The 22,537-nt window shown below is 50.7% G+C and overlaps 1 protein-coding gene across 1 annotated transcript; it reads right to left on the reverse strand.

The window, feature by feature from the left end:
• Positions 1 to 19,584: 19,584 nt before the first annotated feature.
• On the reverse strand, positions 19,585 to 22,102 carry LOC119398701 (uncharacterized). The gene is made up of 2 exons (XM_037665526.1): positions 21,866 to 22,102; positions 19,585 to 19,854 (listed from the first exon to the last, which is right to left on the reverse strand). Exons 1-2 carry the CDS (start codon positions 22,100 to 22,102, stop codon positions 19,585 to 19,587), a joined length of 507 nt encoding a protein of 168 aa, XP_037521454.1.
• Positions 22,103 to 22,537: the final 435 nt, after the last annotated feature.

Here is a 22,537-nt window from a genome sequence, read left to right on the forward strand (position 1 = left end):
ATCAAACATAATAAATAAAAAGACGACTGTAACTGCTAGGCGTGCATATTTGAAGATCAAACATAATAAAAGAAAGGTGGACTGTAGCTGCAGACCGCACAACTCATTGACTTGCGTGGCACGCTAATTTGACCATTCTTTATCACAGTGGAAAACAGCGCAATACAACGGAGACAAGAAGACCAAACAGGACGAGCACTGTCATTTTATAACACACGGCTCTCAGACACGACTGTCATTTTATAACACTCGCGTGTAAGCCACTATGTTCAGTATAAGCAACAGTAAATAATTAACAAACTTGCCAAAAACATGACACATGACACGACTGTCGTTTTTCTATAACACTCGCGTGTTATACAAAACAAGCAAGGGACAATACCAAGGTACAAGTAAACTGGTAGCGAAACTTCCATAGAAGCCCATGCGTCAAGGAGTTGGCGGTTCGTTGCCACCGTCGCCACCTACGTATGGTGGGGACAAATAACAGCAAGCAAGCAAATTAAATATGGCCCAACAACCGGAAACAGTAGTGACGTCGCGCACTTCCGCGACATGGCGCGAATGGTTATACTTTTTTAAAGTGCAGCCCTTTTACGTGCTTTTCTTCAGCGCAGCATTTCTTTTTTTCATTTTTACGGCTTGGTAATACTCGTACGCTAGAGGATGAACTAGAGGGATTTGAGAAACAAGCTTGATTAATTAGCGAAATGTTGTACTTGCAATGTACTGCAAAATACATTTGAGATAAAAAATAGAGATGCATCGGCTTAAGGGCACATTAGCACAGCAGTTCAAAAACTTACGTTCCCCAATCCAGGAAAACCACTGGAGCGAGACAGCAGCCGTGAAAGGATCACGTTGGCAGCCTTACACAATACAACGTTTCTTCGTTTAGCGCGCTGCAGTCGCCATCTTTAAGGGCAAGGGCACGCTGGCTGTGCGGCAGGCAAAGCACTCGGCAGTCAGCAGGCAAAGCTTATGTGAGCTAGCTTGGCTGCTTCGAACTGAACAACACATAGGCAGGCAAATAAGCCTACGGAAATAAATGGAAGTAAGCAGTCCTGTGCATTGGACTAGCAATAGTCTTAACAAAATTAACAGTTGTTCCTTACAAATGCAGCCCGCATTTCCATCGCTACTCCCGGTTCTGCGTATCAGTAGCGTCAATCGATGTAATACTATAGATATTTCGTCTTCGGGTATTCGGTATCGGCGATAAACGTAAACACTGCATCTTCACTTGAGTGCAAGAAATTTCTGTTCGCTCATTTGAGTTGATCTGCTACCCTCAAAATACTTCGTGCTCCTATTGCTCCTCTTGTTTGAGAAAAATATAAAAGTGACTTTTTTTTTCGTCTTTATTTTGAAGCCGTTTTTATCCGGCCCTTTGGCGTGTTCGTTCAACTCAACTTGCACTTGCCGCTTGCAGGCGGCACTATTGCAATATTTCAAGCCTGTATGAATTTCCCAACCTATGCCGAATGGAATATTGCGCGTCGAATGACGGTCTACAAAGCGTTCATTTTTATAATGCATGCTGAATAGTGAAGCTACGCCACCGGTTGGAGTGATTCGTCTACCGTTGCTCTTAAAGAAACTGCCCCAACAGAGGCTCAGCCCCACCGATGTGTGCAGCCTTAATTTCGTATTAGGATTTGCACTCTAAAAAGAGAACGATAGAAGTGCTGCCTTTTTGTCGCAAAATGATAATGGTAAATCCGTATTGCATGTCTTTCCCTGCATTATCGCCGCGCGCCCAGTAGTTGCAAGTCACCAACGGCATGCGCATTATCAGCGCGACATAGCATTCTTGACAGGAAAGTGGCAAATCGGCTTTTAAAGTGCTTTCATTGCGGGGTCCGCCAAGACTTTCATGGCGTATTTTCGTGACGGAAATACGTCAGCAAAATGAACGCCTTCAGATGGCAAAAAAAACTAAGAAAAATTGCCGTTGACAAGAGTCGAACCCACAACCTCTCGGTCCGCGATTATGGCTTGCGGGCGTTTAGCCCACTGAGCTACCACCAAACACAGAACGGACGCTACATGAACGCACCTCTTATCTTTCACACTTTCTTCTCACAATGCTCTTGGATGGATGGATGGATGGATGGATGGATGGATGGATGGATGGATGGATGGATGCTATGATTGTTCCCTTTATAACGGGGTAGGTGACATGTGTGCCACTAAGCTCGAAAAAAGAAAAAAAACTTCGTTGCCTCCGGCAACGCGCCTTTGCTACGACCGTCCCATTCGGCGCGTTTCCAATAGAATTGTAATTTCGTCAACGCTTTAACACACCGCGAGTTGGCGGCCTTAGTCTAAGCCTCGCTCATCGCATCCGTCCATATCGAAAAATAGCTGCCCGACGCTCGCCTGGGTATGCCACATAGCCTGGCTATCTCACTGTCGCACCGAGTTCCCCGCTGGCCCTGTCAGAACTAACGTCCAGGCTAGAGGGAAGACACGACACTCGACGCGTTTCTCTTCGCGTTTCACGATGCTTTGAACGAGTGCATATCGATATGGCGGTCCAGCCACCATAATATTGACTGCGTTGATGCCATCTTTGCGCGGGATTCACAATATGCGGTGTCCAGGTATATCTTCAGAATTTCAGCTACCGTAAGGGTTAAACCATCATGGGTGTTAGTCATGGTACGGAGATGTTCCACTAGGCGTCAACGCGAGTGCGTCCACATCAAGCGGTGCTATATTTGCCAAACAACAATAGACATTGTACAAGCTCTCATATAGCAACGCACTGTAAACAACCAACTACTTCTGTGAGGACACGTTTCCCTTTCGTGTTATACAGATTCCTATGACGGAGGGATCAGCCATCTTTTTGAGGGTGTATCGTAATTCTCGGTGCATTTCTTTTTTTTACCGTCACTGGTGAGAACCTGCAAAAGCAAATCGCATACAGAAACGCGGATGCTCACATGGAGGAGCGATACTATCATTTTTAATCGCTTATTAACCATGTCTAATAGTAGGATGGTGTCGTGAGTCTACTCCAACGCACCTGCCTACCCAGACGCCGGTCGTCGAGAGAGCCCTGGTGAAGACAGGCGAGCAGCATGGCGACCGCCTTGCGCGACGCAGCGAAGCGTGGTGGCTCGTACAGGCCCCTGGTGAGCATGAGGTTCACGTCAAGCACGTGCCAGTGGCGCTTCAGTAGCGTAGGCGAAGCTGCGTAGCTTTGGCGGAGGTTCTCGGCGCCCACACGCAAACGCTTCAAAGTCGTCGCACGGATCCGCTGAACTGGCACATAAAGCATAAGAAAACACGTCGACTGAGGACTTCCAGTTAATAATTCTTTTAATTCAACGCACGTCTGTCTTTCCGTAGCACTAATTAATAATTATTATTCTTGGGCGGTTTATGTCCCAAAACCACGATATGATTATGAGGAACGCCGTAGTGGAGGGCTCCGGAAATTTTGGCCACCTGGGGTTCTTTATCTTCCACCTAAATCTAAGTATACGGGCCTCAAGCATTTTCGCCTCCATCTAAAATGCTGCGACCTTCGGGCCACTTGGCCACCGTGGCGGTTGCAGCATTAAAGCAGAAGTATGAAAAATCAACAGCACCGGCCGCGGCAGTCTAGTGGTTGTTCTCATCCATGACTATATTCTTCCTAAATGTATAATCGCACAGTTGCACATTTACTTTTTGCAATAGATACAAATTATACATATATTGCTGAACTCAGTCTTGTGCTGTACGTATTCTGTATGCCCCATATACTGAAAATATTCGGCTCTTACTGTGGCCAAATGACTTCCACTACTATCCTGAAACAAACTCTATCGACTCCTCCTCCCGCCATCGAATTTCTCTATCTCCATCATTCCATCCCTGCCACCCCTTACTTTTGTTAATCGCAGTAGGTTCAGTTCTCTCGTGCAGAATGCAATTTTATTGTTTAACAAGAAATCTCGAGTAAAACTGTTGCTTCGTGCGCCACCGGAAACATTTCATCTTCGCAGTAAGCTAAATGTGACCCACAGTGTCAAACGATTTTGATAGATTCATTGTGACGAAATCTGCTTGTAGACTAAGCGCATAGGCACATACCACTTAAATCAACTGTGCAACATTTGATAATCGAATTATATCAGTGTTGGGTGAAGATGAAACTTGTTGATTCCAGGAACACCATATCGCGTGCTTTAATCAAGGTTGTATAACATGTGGAAGCAGACGTTATGACGAGGTGGTTAACGATGGAAAAGCGATAAAAGGGGGGATGTTCAGGTCAGTGGACGCTATGCAAAACATTACGGTGCTGTGGTGCTTAGATCTTTGTGACAGGACCGAACTCCTTGTGCTTGAATTGGCATGATGCTGTTCGGCAGAGACTCAGTTTGATTATTGACAAAGCGTTAAGTTTAGTGGTTCGTAGAGCCGCTAAAAACAGCTATTGAAGCATCAAAGGTCAAGTTTCTTAGGTTTTATCACTGGTCAAGATGGCACAAAGTCAGAGCATCCATGGCACACAACGGAGCCTGAGATCCCGAAGTAACTGATGCTAGTTTTTGCGGGTACCTCGAAGGGACATGCCGCAGTGATGCATGACGAAAACGCGTTTAGCCTAACCTTGGCAGAGGATTTCTGGGCTGTCATGTCTGTCAAGTGCCGGCTTTCTAATATTAACCATTGCTTGAACGTTGTTGCCTTGTCTATAGCAAAGTACACGTGTTGCGTATGCTTCGGAAATACGAAAACCAGAATGGACTCTACCAAATACGACGGTGCTCAGACCTACTCTCGTAATGAGGTCCTTGTTTGTGCTTCATTGCGAAAGATGTTCTACTAAGGAGATTAAGAAATGACACTGGTGCGAAATCTTCGAATCTTCTGTCATGGCAATGTGAGAATTCAGCATCACCATTTCAATATTAGTGTTCATTAGTTCCAGAACGAGGAAAATGCGTATATAGGTACCTGTTGATGGCGTCCATGAGAAAAGCGGCGTGCTGATTGCAGTCGTCAGTGGTACATGTTGTAATGGATAGGTGTGCTGCCTTAGCCTCTGGACTATCGCTGAGCATCCAGAGTGCGTACGTGAACATCATCGCCATTAGCGCCACGTGATGCCGCTGTTGCACCGAGAGAGCAGATGGCATCGTAAACCCACGGCTTAGGAAGCTGCGCCTTCGTTTTTGTCGTGTCTGAACCTCTGGTAGACGTTGCCTGACCAGAGACTGAAAGAGCTTCAGTGGGCGAAGACGTTGAAATCTGCAAGCAGAACCATGTGAAATTTTGCTATGATAGTCGATTTAAGCATTGTTTCGCAATAGTGCTGAAGACGGTGTCGCTTTTTTTGGTATGCAGTCTTCAGGGATCTGCCATTCCACGTGATTAGACCACGAACAAACTGGTCATTCTGACGGTTCAATACTGTATACATTGTCGCTGCTTTCCTGGCAGGAAAATGCAGAGCTACTTCCTAGTGACTGCGCCTAAACCAGTTGGTAGCAGCGTACTGAACAAAGGTGCCGAAAGGTGATGCCCCAAGGTATCAGGGAAGTCCATCTGTTGCTGAGGAAGTGGTGGGAGCTATGTATAGCAAGAGCGTGCTTTTGTGACGTAGCTAGACAACAGCCTTCAGGATGTCTGAGGTTACTTTCTGGGTTGAGCTTGATACACTGAAGCTGCCCGTAAAGCCAATAGTTTCAGGACGCGCAGTTAGACTTTTACCGACAGGTATAGAGCGATGTCTGTGAAAAGACACATGTATAAAGGAATTAGAGCACTGCAGGGGCCCGGGCCCGGCCCGGCCGTCGGAAGCGCTTTCCGGCGGGCCCGGGCTGGGCTCGGGCTTGAAAGTGCGGACCTGGGCCGGGCCAGGGCTTGAAGCCGCGGGCCTGTGCCGGGCCGGACTCGGGCCCGCGAATTAAAAGGCCTAAGTCGGGTCATCGAGCACACGCGAACGTTATGCAATGCGTGGTCTAAGGCATTCTGTGCCAAGCTGAAGTGACACGTGCAAAGAGCTGCTTAGTAAAGCTTAGCAAGGAAAATAGAAGAACAGTTGAAGTTCTATTTTTTTTCCACAAAAAAGATCATGGCTTCCGCGTGAAGAAAAATGAATTATACAAAAAGCCGCTCTACAAGCGATTTCCCCGTTACCACTTTTGCGATTAAACTCGATACTATTACCTACATTATTATAACGCTAATGGTAAGGGTATATATCTTTACTGGTGCGTTTATTTTATGCTGTATGCGCATGAATTCACTTGTATATTGTGGGGATTCGAGGCACGCCCGTTGCCTTTGCGCGGGGATTTGCCGTCTGCTAACCCATTTTCTCCCCGTTCCCTCCCGCGGCGGCAATGTGGCGCCATCTTGCGCCATGCGCCGCCGGGTTCTCGTGGTGGCAGTGTACGCGATCTCTGATTTCGCGAGATTCGGTGCACGCTGCGACGGCTCTGTCTCTTGCTCTCCTGGGCCAGCGAACGGTGAGGTCACGTTTCCCTTGCGCTCCGACGTCCCCTTTGGGAATCGCCGGACTGTAGCCTGCCTGGGTGCCTTGGCATCCTTGGCGGGCGTGTCTGGCGTTGCGCTAGCTTCTGTTCTGTACACTAAGCCAAAGGCGGTGCCAAGTGTTCTTGCGTGGTCGTACCACGCTGAGCCGCATTTGCCGGAGGCCCACGTGTGCGGAGATTTGCCCTAACTCTCGCGAACAGGCCCAGTGGTCATCGCGAGAGTGCGCAGCTTAGCCACTCAGGACCGTTTCCCGAGCGGCGTGTCAAAGCTCGCCATTGCGAGCTGCGACGTGCTTCGCGGAACCACTTTGTGTATTTCGTCCGCCTGCGGGGGCCCTTTGCTCCCCGCGTCCCGGGAGCGGACGTTGTGCTTCGTTGGGGTGCCGCCAAAAAGCAAATAAAGTGTTTGTGTGTTGTATTTGACTGAACACTGTGTTTCTGTCGCGCGGCGTTCGGCGCCCTCGTTAGCTGAACGCGCGCGGAGCGGTGCGCGTACGTACGCAGGCAACGGCACACGCGGCCCTGTGACTCGCTAAACCTGAACCGCGGTGGTCTCTACTCCGGTGAGTTTTGAGGCTACCACACTGGCGCCCAACGCGGTATCAAAGGCTCATTAAGCCTTTGATTAGACTTAGCTGAGTGAATACGCCTTCGCGAATTAGGCTCGCCGTGTTACCCGCGTTATGTCTGCCAGGCATGAGTTTTGTCCGCTGACGTTCTTAGCAGATACCGCATTGCTCGAGAACAGCGCCAGTGCCCCCTTCGGGCAGCGGAATGCAGCGCCCTCACCTGTCGCAACCCCTAGTAGGGATGACACGATGCGCTGCGTACAAGCTCCCATTGGACATGTAGCGTGTTCTGGGAACGGGGCCACAGCCCAACCCGAACAGTGCTTGCGGGCAAATTGGATTACTGCTCCTTTTGGAATGCATGACAGTCCATTGACAGCGCTCGCAACGGGCTCCCAACGGAGCTTACGGAGCGCAGGTCGGAAACGCGGCCTCAGCCGTCACCGACTTTTGCCCGCTGGCTGCTATGCAAGCAAGCAGCCAAGCTCACTTCGAGCACGTGTCTGTACCGCTAGCCGCAAGCGGCTTAGCCAGATCACGTGAAGCTGCCTCAAGTGGCGGCTGTGAACAACTGGCGCTCCCCGAGAACGGTGCAACGGCCGGTATGCCCTTTGAATCCGCGCCGCTTGTCGAGCTCGGAGACAGTTCCCCGTCACGACCGCGCCGTTAATGCACCGACAGCTTCCTCTGAAGCGGGTGCACAGACGCTGCTGCAAAATGCCGCCCAAATGATACAGGCGCTCACAGGGGCAGTTCAAACGCTTTCGGCTGTTCCGAAACGCACTCACCCGCTGTCATGTTGGCCGTTCCGACCTACGGCGGATACGGTGATCTGCAAAGTGCAAGAGATTACCTGGACTCCCTGTCACGTTATCAGAGAGCCATGGGTTTGGACCATCAGGAGCTGCTCGGGTGCGTTGTCCCAGCTGCACTGATTGACACGGCGGCTAGGTGGTATCGGCTTTCAGGCCACCGAGCAGCGACCCTCGATGAGTTCCGCGCGGCCTTCCTGCGCGAATTCTTACCCGCTGACTACGAGAGTAGGATGCGGCGCGAGCTCGAGCTCCGCACGCAAGCTCCTGATGAGTCGCTTCAGGAGTACGTACGCGAGAAGGAAGACCTTTTCTCTATCGCTGAGCCCAGAGCTTCGAAGGAGGAACGCGTCGAACGGGTAGTCAGGCAGGCACATCCGACCTTTTCGGCGTACCTGCGCGGCAGTCGCTTCCGAGATTTAGAGGAATTGGCCGCCGAGGCGAAACGCATTCAAGGCGACATTCTCGCCGTGCGCGCCTATCGCCCGCCACCGCCAGCCAGCGTAGCCCTTGAACCGCGCTGCGCGTGGGGAGGGGCCGTAACCTTTCCCCAACGGCAACAGCCCGCCGGGGCTGCCTCTGCGGTTCCCGCTAGAAGCGGGCACAGTTTGGAGCTGAGCGATCGCGCTCTAGATCCCTACGCGCACGCGAGGCGCGCAGCAGCCTGTGCTGCACCGCAACTCGACGCGCACAAGCAGGGACGCTATCCGACCCAGCGCATCGGTGACGGTGACGCTCGTCATAACAGGTCCTTTGACCAACAGGCGAACCGACCCCTGCCGCTAGAGGCTGCTCCGCCTCGGGAGAGAGACCGCGACGGAGCACCTTCCCTTTCCCGGGACGGAGTGCGCTGCTTCCGCTGCCGCAAGCGAGGGCACATAGCGAGGGAGTGCCCCGTATCTAGGCCTCCTCTGAGGCAGGGAAACGGGAGCGCGGGTCGTTCGTGAAGGCACGAGCGGCCGAACCCTTGCTTTTCCCCTCCGCGTACCGCGCAAGCAGTCTTGCTGGTGCGCACGCGCCGTTTATTTTGGTCACCATTGCCGGCCGCGAATTCTCGGCGTTGCTGGACACGGGCGCAAGCGCTTCGTTGTTTGGCGAACAGGTGTTGTCCCACTTGCAGAAGCACTCGGTGCGCTTGCGGGACAGCCGCAGGACATTCACCCTCGCGAAAGGCGTGGCCCAGTCGGCTGGCGCCGCAAGGTTGACTGTCACATGGGGAGATCGAAGGAGACGCATGCGTTTCGTTCATCTTCCAGGGCTCAGTGTCCCTGTGATTCTCGGTCGAGACTGCCTCCTAAAAACCGGTATCGTTGTGGACATCGCGAATGGCGGCTATCGCGACGGACCTTTTTCTCAGCTCAAGCCGTTCATCAGCCCGCCGACGTATACGGCGGGCTGATGAAACCTGCCTGTGCAGTAGAGGCGTCGGAACCGTGTCGCGTGCAAAGTTCGGGGGCAGGCCCCTGCGCTATGCGCTCGTCGGCTCAAAATCCCCGTCGGGATCCAGCGGCACGACACGCAGAGGCTCCGCATCCTTTGACCGCCTGTGCGACTCATTTGGATGATACACAGAAGGCTCGTTTGTCGGCACTGTTCCGCGAGTACGACGAGCTCTTCACCGATCAGCCGGGCTGTACCAAGTTGGTGAGCCACGCGATCGAAACTGGCGACGCGCTTCCTTTGAAGTGTAACCCCTGGCCCGTCAGCCTGGCCAAGAGGCAGGTTATTGACGGCTTGCTGGATGATATGCTTTCAGCTGGCATTGTTCGCCGTTCGTCCAGCGCCTGGGCGTCTCCAATTGTGTTGGTGCCTAAGAAAGATGGCAGTCATCGCCTGTGCGTAGACTACCGCCGTCTGAACGGAGTTACTCGTAAGGATGCCTATCCGCTCCCCACGATTAACTCCACCGTAGGAAACCTCGGCACTGCGCGGTACTTCACCACGTTAGATGCCTCCAAAGGTTACCTACAGGTCCGGATGGATGAGCGTGACTGGTGCAAGACCGCGTTCACCTACCACAGAGGGTTGTTTGAGTTCACTCGTATGCCCTTTGGTCTTTGTAATTCTCCTGCGACTTTTCAGAGACTGATGGACCGCGTCCTCGCGGTAGCAAAGTGGTCATACTGCTTGTGCTACTTCGACGACATCGTGATTTATTTACAAACCTTCGAAGAGCACTTGGCCCATGTTGCCGATGTGCTCGGGAGGGTGAGGGCTGCCGGGAAGACGTTAAATCCCGCGAAAGCCCAATTAGCGCAGACTCGAGTTCAGTTGCTTGGGTTTACGCTGGGCGAAGGCTCCGTTGAGCCAGACCGGGAGAAACTTCAAGCAATCCTCGATTTCCCCGCGCCCAAGGACGTACGCGGCCTGCGCCGCTTTCTTGGAATGGCCAACTTTTACCGGTCATTCATTCCGTCCTCTGCCCGAGTGCAGGCGCCCTTGACCAAGCTCTTGGGCAAGTCTGCGGTGTGGCGATGGGGACCTCAGCAGCAAGAGGCGTTTTGCCATCTGTCTAGCGCCATTGCGGAGACAGCGCAGCTCAAGCTCCCCGACCTGACCAGACCGTTTGTTGTCCAGACTGACGCGAGTGATCTGGGATTAGGAGCAGTTCTCCTACAGGAATACGATGGCGTGTTGCAGCCGCTGGCCTTTGCGAGCCGCTCGCTGACACCCGCGGAGAAGAATTATTCCGTGACTGAGAGGGAGTGTCTCGCCATCGTGTTTGCACTGCGTAAGTTTGACGTCTACCTGGATGGGACGAAGTTCGTGGTGCAAACAGATCACATCGCGCTAAGCTGGCTGATGCGGCTCCGTGAGACTGCGGGCAGGCTGGCGCGCTGGGCTCTCTTAATACAGCATTATGACTTTTCAGTGCAGTACCAGAAGGGGAGCACTAACGTGGTAGCTGACGCGCTATCCCGTGCCCCAGTGTCTACCGGGAGCCTGGATCCCGGTGCGACAGCCGCAAGCTGTGCCTTTGCGCAAGCAAGCGACGAGGGCGAAACGGCGGCCGAGCCGCCGAGCGGAGATAAGGGTGTGTGGCGACGAGCAAACCCTTTCCGAGGGCCAGGCAAGCAGTGCTCCGCGAAGCGGGCGAGAGGGGGAGCTACTCGTAAGCGAACCCATGACGCCGACGCAGGCGGAAGCGATGGCTGCAGTCCTGAGTGGGAACGATACCAGGCTCCCCTTTCGGAGAATGGGAATCGCTTTCAGCAGACAAGAGCTACTGAAGGCCCAGCAAGATTATCCGTTTTGCCGCGAGTTGCGCGACGGTCTCAGGGAGACGGAGCGCCGTGACGCTGCTGGTTGTGCGGCGGGCGCAGGGGGACGGGAACCAGCGTGTGTCGCTGGGTCCCCGGCGGATACATACTTGCTGGACCATGACGGGCTCCTGCTGAAATACATAGCCACCGATGAAGAGTCTGTGGACCCGCTTAAGATGGTTATGCCCAAAAGTCTGAGAGCCGCACTGTTGCGATCCTCTCACGACGAGCCCATTGCTGGTCACCTGAGTGGCTCCAAAGTTTTTGCAAAACTGAGCAAGACTGTGACCTGGCTTTGCATGAAGCGTGACATTTTCCGCTATTGCCGTTCCTGCCATGCCTGTCAAACGGTGAAATCAAGGGATGGCAAGCCGCCCGGCATGATGAAACCGATTGTCAGTGAGCGTCCGTGGCAAGTAGCCACCTGCGATCTAATGGGGCCGTTTCCCAGCAGTAAGCAGGGGTTCATACATCTGATGGTAGTCGATCATTTTTCTAAATGGGTGGAGTTGCTTCCGCTTCGGAAGGTGACAGCGCGAGCGGTGCTTGAGAGGCTGCAGGAAGTGTTTTGTCGGTTCGGCTTTGCAGAAAGGCTCATCACGGACAACGCGTCGTACTTCACCGCTCGGGTGTTTGGTGATACGTTCAATAAGGTTGAGAGCTGGGCTAGTTGGTGACTGATCATTATGCCTATATGGTTAGGTAGCTGCCTAACCATATAGGCATAATGATTGGTGATACGTGCCGTTCCCTGGGCTCCCTGGGAACTGCACCACTTCGCCCTACCATCCCCAGTCCAATTTGACGGAGCGAACCAATCGTACGCTCAAACCTTTGCCGAAAGTCAAAAGGACTGGGCGGACCACTTGAGCGAGTTCGCGTTCGCAATCCGAACCTCCGAAAGCCGCTCTACTGGTTTCTCTCCCGCTTTCAACTTCGGAGGAGAGTTGGCAAATCCGGTGACCAGTGTCATGCAATGCCAGCTCGGAGACGAGGAAGCACCAGCAGACTGTTCTGCTTATGCGTCAACACTTCAGGACAGGCTTTGTCTAGCTCTCAGTAGAGTAAGGCAGAGTTTGGCATCGGCCAGGGCGGAGCAGAAGGCCCTGTATGACCGGAAACATCGCCATCTTTCATTTAAGGTAGCTGATCTTGTCCTGAAGCGTAACCACGCTCTTAGCGACGCGAGTAAGGGGTTCTCAGCCTCGCTCGCCCCTAAGTGGCTTGGTCCGTACCGAGTGGAGAAAGCTCTGACTCCGCTCGCGTACTTGCTCAAAGATCCCCTTTCGGGAAAACTCAGCCGTGCCCACATCGCGGACCTGAAAGCCTTTGCGTCGAGGTCTGACGAGCATGCGCCAGCGCCCAGTGGCACTTCGCGTAAGCAACGGGTACACCCGGGGCAGCGGACCGCATTCGGACCGCGCACCGGTATAATCTGAGGAAGCGGTCACCTTAGTGACTTCGTGCCGGACGGCGGACTTCCGCAACCGAAGGCCCTCACTTACTTCTAGCCTCAGTTGCCTAACTTCTTTACGGCCTGTACTCGCAAAGAAGTGGGCCCCGCCCAATTTGCTGCTAGTGTTTTTTTGGTTGACTGTTGATGTTCCTTTACTTAATTTTTTTTCTCTTGACGTGTTTCTTTTTTTCCTCTTTTTTTCCCACCTATGGAGAGGGGGTCGCGAGTGCTGTGAGAGTAGGGGGAAGGGGTGGAGAACGTTTTGGGTCGGCCACCTGTGCGGTGTTTGTTGTGAAGAGAAGCCAGCGAATGACCACACGGGGCGGACAAAGGTGGTGTGCGGGAGGGAGGGGCGAGAAGGAGAGAGACTGCAGTGCCGGTGGGCCACTTCTCGCCTGACCTCGATCAAGGAAGGACCTTCAGAAGGAAATCCGCCGCGGCTCAACAGCCACCATCGCGCCGGCAGCGAACAAGGCGGATGGCACCACGACGACCCGGGCCCGCTGTTTCAGCGCCACCACCATCTAAGCCACGAGGGTGCAGCGTGGCCACCTGGACGCATCAGCAGGGGCAGGAGGTGCCACGGTTCTTCTGCAGCGCCGCACCGTGGAAAACACGAAGGCGGGTGCGGCGCGACCTGCCCGCTGATCGCGTCCCCTGGCCATTCCGCGGCTGCACGGTGGCTGAGGCTGAGGAGGCTGCCGGGGGGGCCCAGCTGACCACACCGGACGGTGTCACCGTCTGCGCCACGTGCGGTGTGACGGTCTCTTTCAAGAGCCACTACTGCGGAGAGATGCACGTGGCGCGGACAAAGGCGGCTGCGGACCACAGAGGCGTCGCGAAGGAGGCACAGCGGGCGCCGGCACCGCTCAGCCAGCGCTCCGACGCGACCGACTTCTAGAACTGCAAGCGTGGACTGGACAATCCCCCCCTCTGTCCACTGGCTTTTTTTTTTCTTTTTTTGAAATACAATCTTTTCCTTTCCATATTTTCAAGTGTATTGTTTTTTAGCAGCATTTGCAGGGCTGGGCTGAGGTTAGTTGTTGCTCAGTTCATGTCGTCTTTGCATGCATGAGCGACGACCGGCTGCCTTTGCAGACCGGTATAGGGTGAATTAAGGAGAGCAGGTTGTGGGGATTCGAGGCACGCCCGTAGCCTTTGCGCGGGGATTTGCCGTCTGCTAACCCATTTTCTCCCCGTTCCCTCCCGCGGCGGCAATGTGGCGCCATCTTGCGCCATGCGCCGCCGCGTTCTCGTGGTGGCGCTATACGCGATCTCGGATTTCGCGAGATTCGGTGCACGCTGGGACGGCTCTGTCTCTTGCTCTCCTGGGCCAGCGAACGGTGAGATCACGTTTTCCATGCGCTCCGACGTCCCCTTTGGGAATCGCCGGACTGTAGCCTGCCTGGGTGCCTTGGCATCCTTGCCGGGCGTGTCTACCGTTGCGCTAGCTTCTGTTCCGTACACTAAGCCAAAGGTGGTGCCAAGTGTTCGTGCGTGGTCGTACCACGCTGAGCCGCACTTGCCGGAGGCCCACGTGTGCAGATATTTGCCCTAACTCTCGCGACCAGGCCCAGTGGTCATCGCGAGAGTGCGCAGCTTAGCCGCTCAGGACCGTTTCCCGAGCGGCGTGTCAAAGCTCGCCATTGCGAGCTGCGACGTGCTTCGCGGAACCCCCTTGTGTATTCCGTCCGCCTGCGGGGGCCCTTTGCTCCCCGCGTCCCAGGAGCGACGTTGTGCTTCGTTGGGGCGCCGCCAAAAAGCAAATAAAGTGTTTGTGTGTTGTATATGATTGAACACTGTGTTTCTGTCGGGCGGCGTTCGGCGCCCCCGTTAGCTGAACGCGCGCGGAGCGGTGCGCGTACGTAAGCAGGCAACGGCACACGCGGCCCTGTCGCTCGCTAAGCCTGAACCCGCGGTGGTCTCTACTCCGGTGAGTTTGGAGGCTACCACAATATATATATACGCAGTGAAACAGACACGCGTACGAAGCGATTTATTGACGTTTCGGCCGCGGGTCCGGCCTTTCATCAGAAGTCCGGCCTTCTGTTGAAGGCCGGACCCGCGGCCGAAACGTCAATAAATCGCTTCGTACGCGTGTCTATTTCACTGCGTACATTTACCCGGACCCAGAATCATCTTTTCTCGACATACATATATATATATATATATATATATATATATATATATATATATATATATATATATATATATATATATATATATATATTCGTATGCTAGATGACCTGACAGGACAAAATCGTGCGATCAAGGTAAATACATGTGCACAAGCGTACAAGTAACATCAATAACACAGTTTTCCCATGGGAAGATTTCGGTCTTTTATTTGATGTTGGCAAGTACGGTACAATCTGTTGTTTGTTATTATTAAACAAAGTTATTTGATGCTCGCGTTCCACGTCGCGCCTATAGAGGTGTAGACCGAATTATATGTGGCTATCCTGCTGCTCGACTTGCTGATGTTAAGGCGTGTGTCAATTTTAAATCACCTTCAAAGCGTCATATATTTTTTCTTGGGCAGCGAGGGCATTAAAGGGACATAACTTGTCACAGACATCGTAAGTTCTTAACTGCCTTGCTCGAGGCGCACACCTGAACCATCTTCCGTGACCACGTCAGAATATGAACAATTCATATTTCATCTGCTTTTGGTGGCTGTTCATCATATATAACGTTGCCGTTTTTTATCTTGCTGCAACAAATTATTAATCAGGAGCCTCTTTTAAAAAATTGTGTAAATAATACTTCCAGTGCGAGTGTAGAAAAGAAGATTAAATACAATATCCCGGGTTATTCTTCTATCTGCTTTTTCATGTTAGTTGTACACTTCTTTTGAATAAATTTTGTTGCTATGTTTTATTTTCACTATACTCTTATTGTAATTACTTGCCATGTGCCATATAGGCAACAATTCATTTGGTATTGCGTGCCAAAACCATATGATTACGAGGCACACCGTAGTGAGAACCGGAATAGTTTTGACCACCTTGAGTTTTTTAACGTACACCTAAAGATAAGTACAGGGGTGTTCTTGGATTTCGCCCCTATCAAAATGCGGCCGCCGTGGCAGCGGCAATCGCACCCGCGTCCTGGGACTTAACAGCGAAACAGCTTAGCTGCTGAGCTACCACCGCGGGCAAAGCAACATTTCGATGCATGTACACACCGGAATTTCCCTCCAATCGCCCGCTACAAAGTGCAAGGCATCATTAATAATCAACTAATATCCTCTAGCGGGCCCGGGCCGGGCCTATGGTCATGAACGTGCGCGCCCTGGATAAGTTTAGTAATAAATGCCCGGGCCCAAGGTTGGAACCCCGGGCCGGGCCAGGGCCGAAAAATCAGGCCCGTGCAGTGCTCTAAAAGGAATGTTTCTGCACAACGAATTGACGGGTGCTAACGAACAGGCTAGGCACACTTTAGTTCTAGCATATTCGCATATTCACTCAGCAAGCGGACAAAAAGAAATGCCCCGGCAAATATTGAAGGCAAAGGAGTAAACAGTTCAATTCCAGGCTATAACTCGGCCAGCAAGCGTATTATTTCAACTTCGATTGAGCGTTCGCGCGATAAGCTACACCCGAATTAACATTATTTCTAAAGTGGGGTGGTTCCACGTAAGATCGAACAAACGATGGCTGGTCAACCTCTGAAATTTATTTCAAAATTTTATATATTATTGCCTGATGAGTGGAAAGAAGAGATCCGCAATTTCTTTTGCCGCCAAAAATTTTTTCGAAGCACAGTAAATCAATAATGACAAAGAGGTGGAGTGGGGCACTCATCCGCTCTGCTGTTTTGGCCAACTTTCTTTATGAATTGCACAAAATAAATTAAAGTTAGGTAGCTGAAATTTCTTTAACTGAATGTATGCATGTTTTTGCTTCTGCTCAGGTATTTTTAGTTTTTATGTGTAGAGTAGATGTTTTTATAAAAAACCTCAAAATTGGCCCAGGGAACGTTATTTTTCTTTACTTTAAACGTCCTTATCTCAAAAAAGCCTTGTACCAGAGCGACAAAAATTCCGCATTACGTTCTTCGCATGCTTATCTACCAAACTCCCGAATCTTATAATTATATAACGTATCAGTAAAGAGATATGATCGGGCTAACTTCAAGAAAACACCGAACAATGGAAATCTCTGACTACAATTCAAAAAAATCCCATTTTTTACATTTCTTAAACTTTGTCCTCTTATTCTCCTCCACATCAGCTTTCACAATCATTGAAAACATGTTGCGTAATGTTGTTGCACTAATAGTTACGGCCCCTCCAATAAGGCCCTTAGGCAAGGAGTGGCAATTCCGACTTCTTGCCCAGCAAGTGTACAAAATGCAGGCAGGATTGAATTTCTTTTTATTAAAAGACCAGCAGTACCGAAAAAAGTGTCGACAGCACTGAAGACGTTAATTTTGAAATTATTTGGTCACTGCAGCGGCCACCATCGCGGGGCTACCGAGCAGGTGCGCGCGCAGCCGAGATGCTCGTTGTAAGAGACGGCGCAGTGAGAGCTCGTTTTCGCGTCCTCAGACCAATTGAGTTCGGAACAGGAACACCTCTCGGGTAACTTGAACGCACGTGCACTGCAGCTTCGCTATTCTATCCACCCTCTGTTCGCATCGCAGCTAGGCGTTGATAACACGGCGGAGCTGGAAGCAAGATGAAAGCTCTATAAGGGAGCTATGAGCGCTCGCTTCACGCACGCTGCTGCCTGAGAAACTGCGCTGCACCAGTTGCGATCAGTGAAAAGCATGAACGTCGTGCTCCAGTGGCAAAGAAAAAAATATGGAATGTCAAAGGAAAGAAAAGCAAAACTATCGGTAACCGAATGCGCTTGCCTACTTAGATGTCGGCAGCAGACGGCCTGAATTGGCCGCGCGTTCATTCTTCATTCGGCGCGGATAGGTCTTGTGCTTTGCTCTTACTCTACTCCTCCTGGCGTCTAATGGCGAGAAAGTATAGCTCTGAATGAGTGTATTGTGGAGACTACCTTTCGACGCACAAGAAGCTTAAAGGAGTACTGACACGAATTTTAAAAAAATTCGCATTGTTGCTTAAATAAAAATACTGGTGTCGAGAAACCTAAAACGACTATTGTGGTGCCTGGTAATGCATCGTATGTATTTTAATTAGCGCCACCTTAAAAGACACTTTCGGTTTCGATATCGAGGGGGTGGCTTCTCAGTGTCGTTTTATTGCAGTGTGACGTCACGGAGATACAGAAACTCGCGACGTACTAGTGGCAAATCCGTCATCTGCTCGTGGTGCACATAAACAACGATGAGTGAATTGTCGTCCAGTGACCCTGACAGTGATTTCTACGATTTAGGCTGCATGCAGGACGCAGAACTCGCAAACTCGGGGGAACTGTCTTGACTCGTCGAGATAATGTCCTTGCAGTGGGGCTGGCTTGCCGATGCTCAGCGACGAAAACTTCAAAGTCAAATTAAGATATTTTATACGTGTTCTCCGACTCCAGTGTGTGGACAGCGTTGACACTGCATACCAACGAAGCAAAAAAATGTCCTGTTTGCGATGTCTCAAAATTGTGTCACTACTCCTTTAATTATTGCAAAGAAGCCAAAATATCGCAGAGTTACCGACCTAGACATAAATGCTTTGAAGGAACGTTTAACGCCCGAAAGATCACTGACTGTCAGTGAGACGGACTACTTGTGCTACGCGTGCTTTTGCTACCACCGCAATGAAAGATCTTCACGGAACGCATAGTTTAACGGTGACATTCTTATGCCCCCTGAAAAAGAAATCGACGTCATTAACCAGATCACTGACACTACCGGTGCACGTGCGTTCAAGTCACCCGAGAGGTGTTGCTGTTTCGAACTCAATCGGTCTGAGGACGCGAAAACGAGCTCTCACAGCGCCATCTCTTACAACGAGCATCTCGGGTGCGCGCGCGCCTGCTCGATAGCCCCGCGCTCATGGCCGCTGCAGCGACCAAATAATTTCAAAATTAACGTCTTCAGTGTCGGCGAGACCTTTTTCGGTACCTGCTGGCCTTTTAATAAAAAGAAATTCAATCTGGCCTGCATTTTATACACTTGCTGGGCAAGAAGTCGGAATTGCCAATCCTTGCCTAAGGGTCTCATTGGAGGGGCCGTAACTATTAGTGCAACAACATTATGCAACATGTTTTCAATGATTGTGAAAGCTTATGTGAAGGAGAATAACTGACAAAGTTTAAGAAATGTAAAGAATTGGTTTTTTTTATTGTCGTCAGAAATTTGCAATATTCGGTGTTTTCTTGAAGTTAGCTCGATCATATCTCTTTACTGAAACGTTATATAATTATAAGATTCGGCAGTTTGGTAGATAAGCATGCGAAGAACGAAATGCGGAATTTTTGTTGCTCTGGTATAAGACTTTTTTTAGATAAGGACGTTCAAAGTAAAGAAAATAACGTTCCCTGGGCCAATTTTTGAGGTTTTTTATAAAAACATCTACACCACACATAAAAACTAAAAATACCTGAGCAGAAGCAAAAACATGCATACATTTAGTTAAAGAAATTTCAGCTACCTAACTTGTATATTTTCTGCAGTTCATAACGAAAGTTGGCCAAAACAGCAGAGCGGATGAGCGCTCCACTCCACCTCTTCGTGATTAATGATTTCCTGTGCTTCGAAAAAAATTTTGGCGGCGAAACAAATTGCGGATCTCTTCTTTCCACTCATCAGGCAATAATATATAAAATCTTGAAATAAATTTGAGAGGTCGACCAGCCATCGTTTGTTCGATCTTACGTGGAATCACCCATTGGCTGAAAGCGCTTATTCGGGCGTAGAATGGAGGGGCCAATTAGACATCACAGGAAGCACCTGTTAGAACACTCTATGTAGAAAACACGTTATTTAAGTGGTGTAAACTAAGTAACACGTACGCAACAATTTGAAATATGCAATAGCATCATTAGAAACATAGTTAACGGTGGCGTTCTGCTACCACGTCATGTCACGTACAGGTGGCGTGGTGACATGTGTGGACTGCGTTGCCGGCCATGATCCCTTGCCACTTTGAAGGGTCGATTCGTACGGGGACGTAGCGGGACTCTGCGCATGGAAGCCCATAGGGCTGGCCGGTGGCATGCCTCCCTGCTGAAGTGGTGACGTCGGATAGTCCGGTGTTCTGCGCACCGGACTAGCCGCTCCGGTTCCGCTAGGTGATACCCGTGCCCGTGGCGATGCAGTGGCCGCCAACCTGGATTTGTCCTGCAAGATTCCCGATTAACTTAATAGTGGGATACCACACCACTTCAATACATGTTGAGTGGTTGCAGCAAAACAAAATTAAACGCGCGGTCGAAGGAAAGAAACAAAGAGTGCAACATCACCAACTAGCCCAGTTGCGAATCATTCTAACAGTTTTTAAATAACATATTTGTAAACAAGGAGAAGACAAGATCCTATCCTGTCTTCTCTTTGTTTCCTTGGTTGTCTCAGTTGCGCCACAGATATTTTATTAAGCTGTGCACCAACTCGCCCAACGTCAGAATCTGCTAAATTCTAACAATGCATTACCATAACCCTTTCAGTCACGGTGTGTACATATGTACACATCAACTTCGAAGTCGCATCACGCACCGCGTGTTTCTTGAAATGACCTGAAACTTAGTGTGCACATTCGTGCAGCCTTTCTGAGTGGACAACTAGCGCTTATTTAACTTCATTATGCTGTATATTGCTGGAGATTCTCACTTTGCTAGAGACACTACCATGTTCGACGATCGTTCGACGTGGGACGTTCCAGGGCCAACGTCAGGAGTATTTTTTTTCTTCGCTCGAAAGGCATACAACCAAAAAACAAACTGTGCATGCATTTTGGGCCTAATAGCTGATTCCTTTTATGCAAGGATTGAAGCTGACTGATTGCAGAATAATTACACGCTAATTAGCAATAATTACTGTAACTCACACAAAACAACACATTCCTTCATTTTATTTCTTGGAATGTAATACTGAGTGCCTTGAAATCATGCCATGGAAGTTTGATGCATTTGCAGACAGTGCATCATAATTCGTGACTGAAAGGGATATGGACCCCACATTGGGGAGAGGGGGGTGGTATCATCGTATTATAAAAAGAAGGGCCTCACCAAATGGCCACATATTACAAGTCTTTTGTAAGTATTTCTGTGTTGTGTGATTACTTTTTTTGACACTCTATGTTAAGCTCATTTACGACCTCGCTGGAACGCTACCGTAGCGTTCCAGCGAGGCCGTAAATCGCTGGAACGCTACGGTAGCGTTCCAGTGCGGTCGTGGTCCATCCCGGCCACTCGCCCAAAAAGCGTATTACTATCACGGCTACGCTGGAACGCAAGCATCACCGCAAGCACTGCTGCTGTTCGAGACATGGCCGCGTTACGCCAATGGCCGGCGAAGGTTTCACTAAGAAGAGCTTCGCTGGTAAAGTGTGCTTCTCTCAGCAAAGAAAGGCATTGACAGCTACCTCCATCAGTACCTGGCACTACGCAAAGGAAGGCTCTGTTTATTCGGTGGTGCAGATTGCAGTAACTACTTCCTTACGTGTTAATTTAATAAGAATGGTGTTACGCGCGCACAGGTCTTGTTCGATAATATTTGATAACCGCGAACACTCGCTTAAGCTGGCGTACTTAACTGAACACACTGGTTAACAGACGCATCGCGTCTCCTGAACTGAATAGGAAATTTTAGTACAGCACACATTGTTTCCGCAACGGCGTAACGTACGTAAGAGCACGTCTCGCATGGTGTGCCTGACCAGATGTTGCCTCGCACTTAAACTCGCTAACGTGACATCCAATAGAACGCAACCTGAGCGCACAGCACTATGCACTTCGCCTCGCTCAGCATTTTACCCCCTCTGCGGACTACCTGCATAATAGAGCACACCGGACCTCAGGCCACTTCGACAGCCATATTAGGTTATTCATTATTCTCCAACTGTCGTCCATCATGTGGTTACCACACCAAGGCTTTAGTTGCGCTTGCACCCCTAAACGGAACTAAGAAATAGTGGAGCCATCAGTCGAGCTGCATTGCTATAAGGGAGTCCCGCTTCACACGTGCCATCAAACCGCATCGATTTCATCAAGAAATCAAACTGCCAACTGCCAGGTCACTGCCAATTCCTGATGTCATGCGCCACCGGGGGGAGGGCTACAGGAGGGTGTTCTTCGGGTGTAATAAATAGTAAAATAAAAATAACGTAAATAATTCCCCGTCTTGCGGGACGCACCAGCAACGGAACTTTGCTGACTGCACTGTCCGTGTCGGTAGCGAGCCCCTTGCCGAGCGCTAGGAACCGCCGCCAAGGGTTGTCCTCGGTTCCTGTCGGTGGCTCTGCCGGTGCAGATCCGGATGGCTGAGGTGAACGAACAGCTGGCTCAACATCTGTCTTATGCTCGGGCATGGCGGGAGGCGTCGCAGACGTCATCACTGAAGGCCGCTTGCTCTTGGCTTCGTCCTGCTGCATCATCGAAAGTGGCGAAGACATACGCTGACCGGGTACGCCCTGCTGCTTCTTCCTCTTCTTTTGTTTGTTTGCGATTTAAGGGGGCAAACAATTCGAGCACTAGCCACAGGGGGCAGGTAGAAGCCAAGCGTACAGATCAGCCGGGAACAAGGCGGGTTTAACCTTAATGAACTTCGTGACGCGACAAAACGACAGCAAGTTGGGGCCCTTCATGCGGCTCTGAAATTGTCTGCTACAAAAGTGCCATTCTTTCACAGTGAGAATACTATTACGTGTATCCCAGAGTTCCCAGCAGGCGTTTCCAAGAGTATGAAGTCGGGCGTGTTGGCAATGCATAACAGTTCACGTAGCCCAAAAATTTGACACAGGGCAAAAGAAGGGACGAAGACGAGCGCTACAGACGTCGCCGACGTCTTCGTCCTTTCTCTAGTCCCG

Source organism: Rhipicephalus sanguineus, chromosome 7, assembly GCF_013339695.2.
Source record: "Rhipicephalus sanguineus isolate Rsan-2018 chromosome 7, BIME_Rsan_1.4, whole genome shotgun sequence".
In the NCBI taxonomy this organism is placed as follows: domain Eukaryota; kingdom Metazoa; phylum Arthropoda; class Arachnida; order Ixodida; family Ixodidae; genus Rhipicephalus; species Rhipicephalus sanguineus.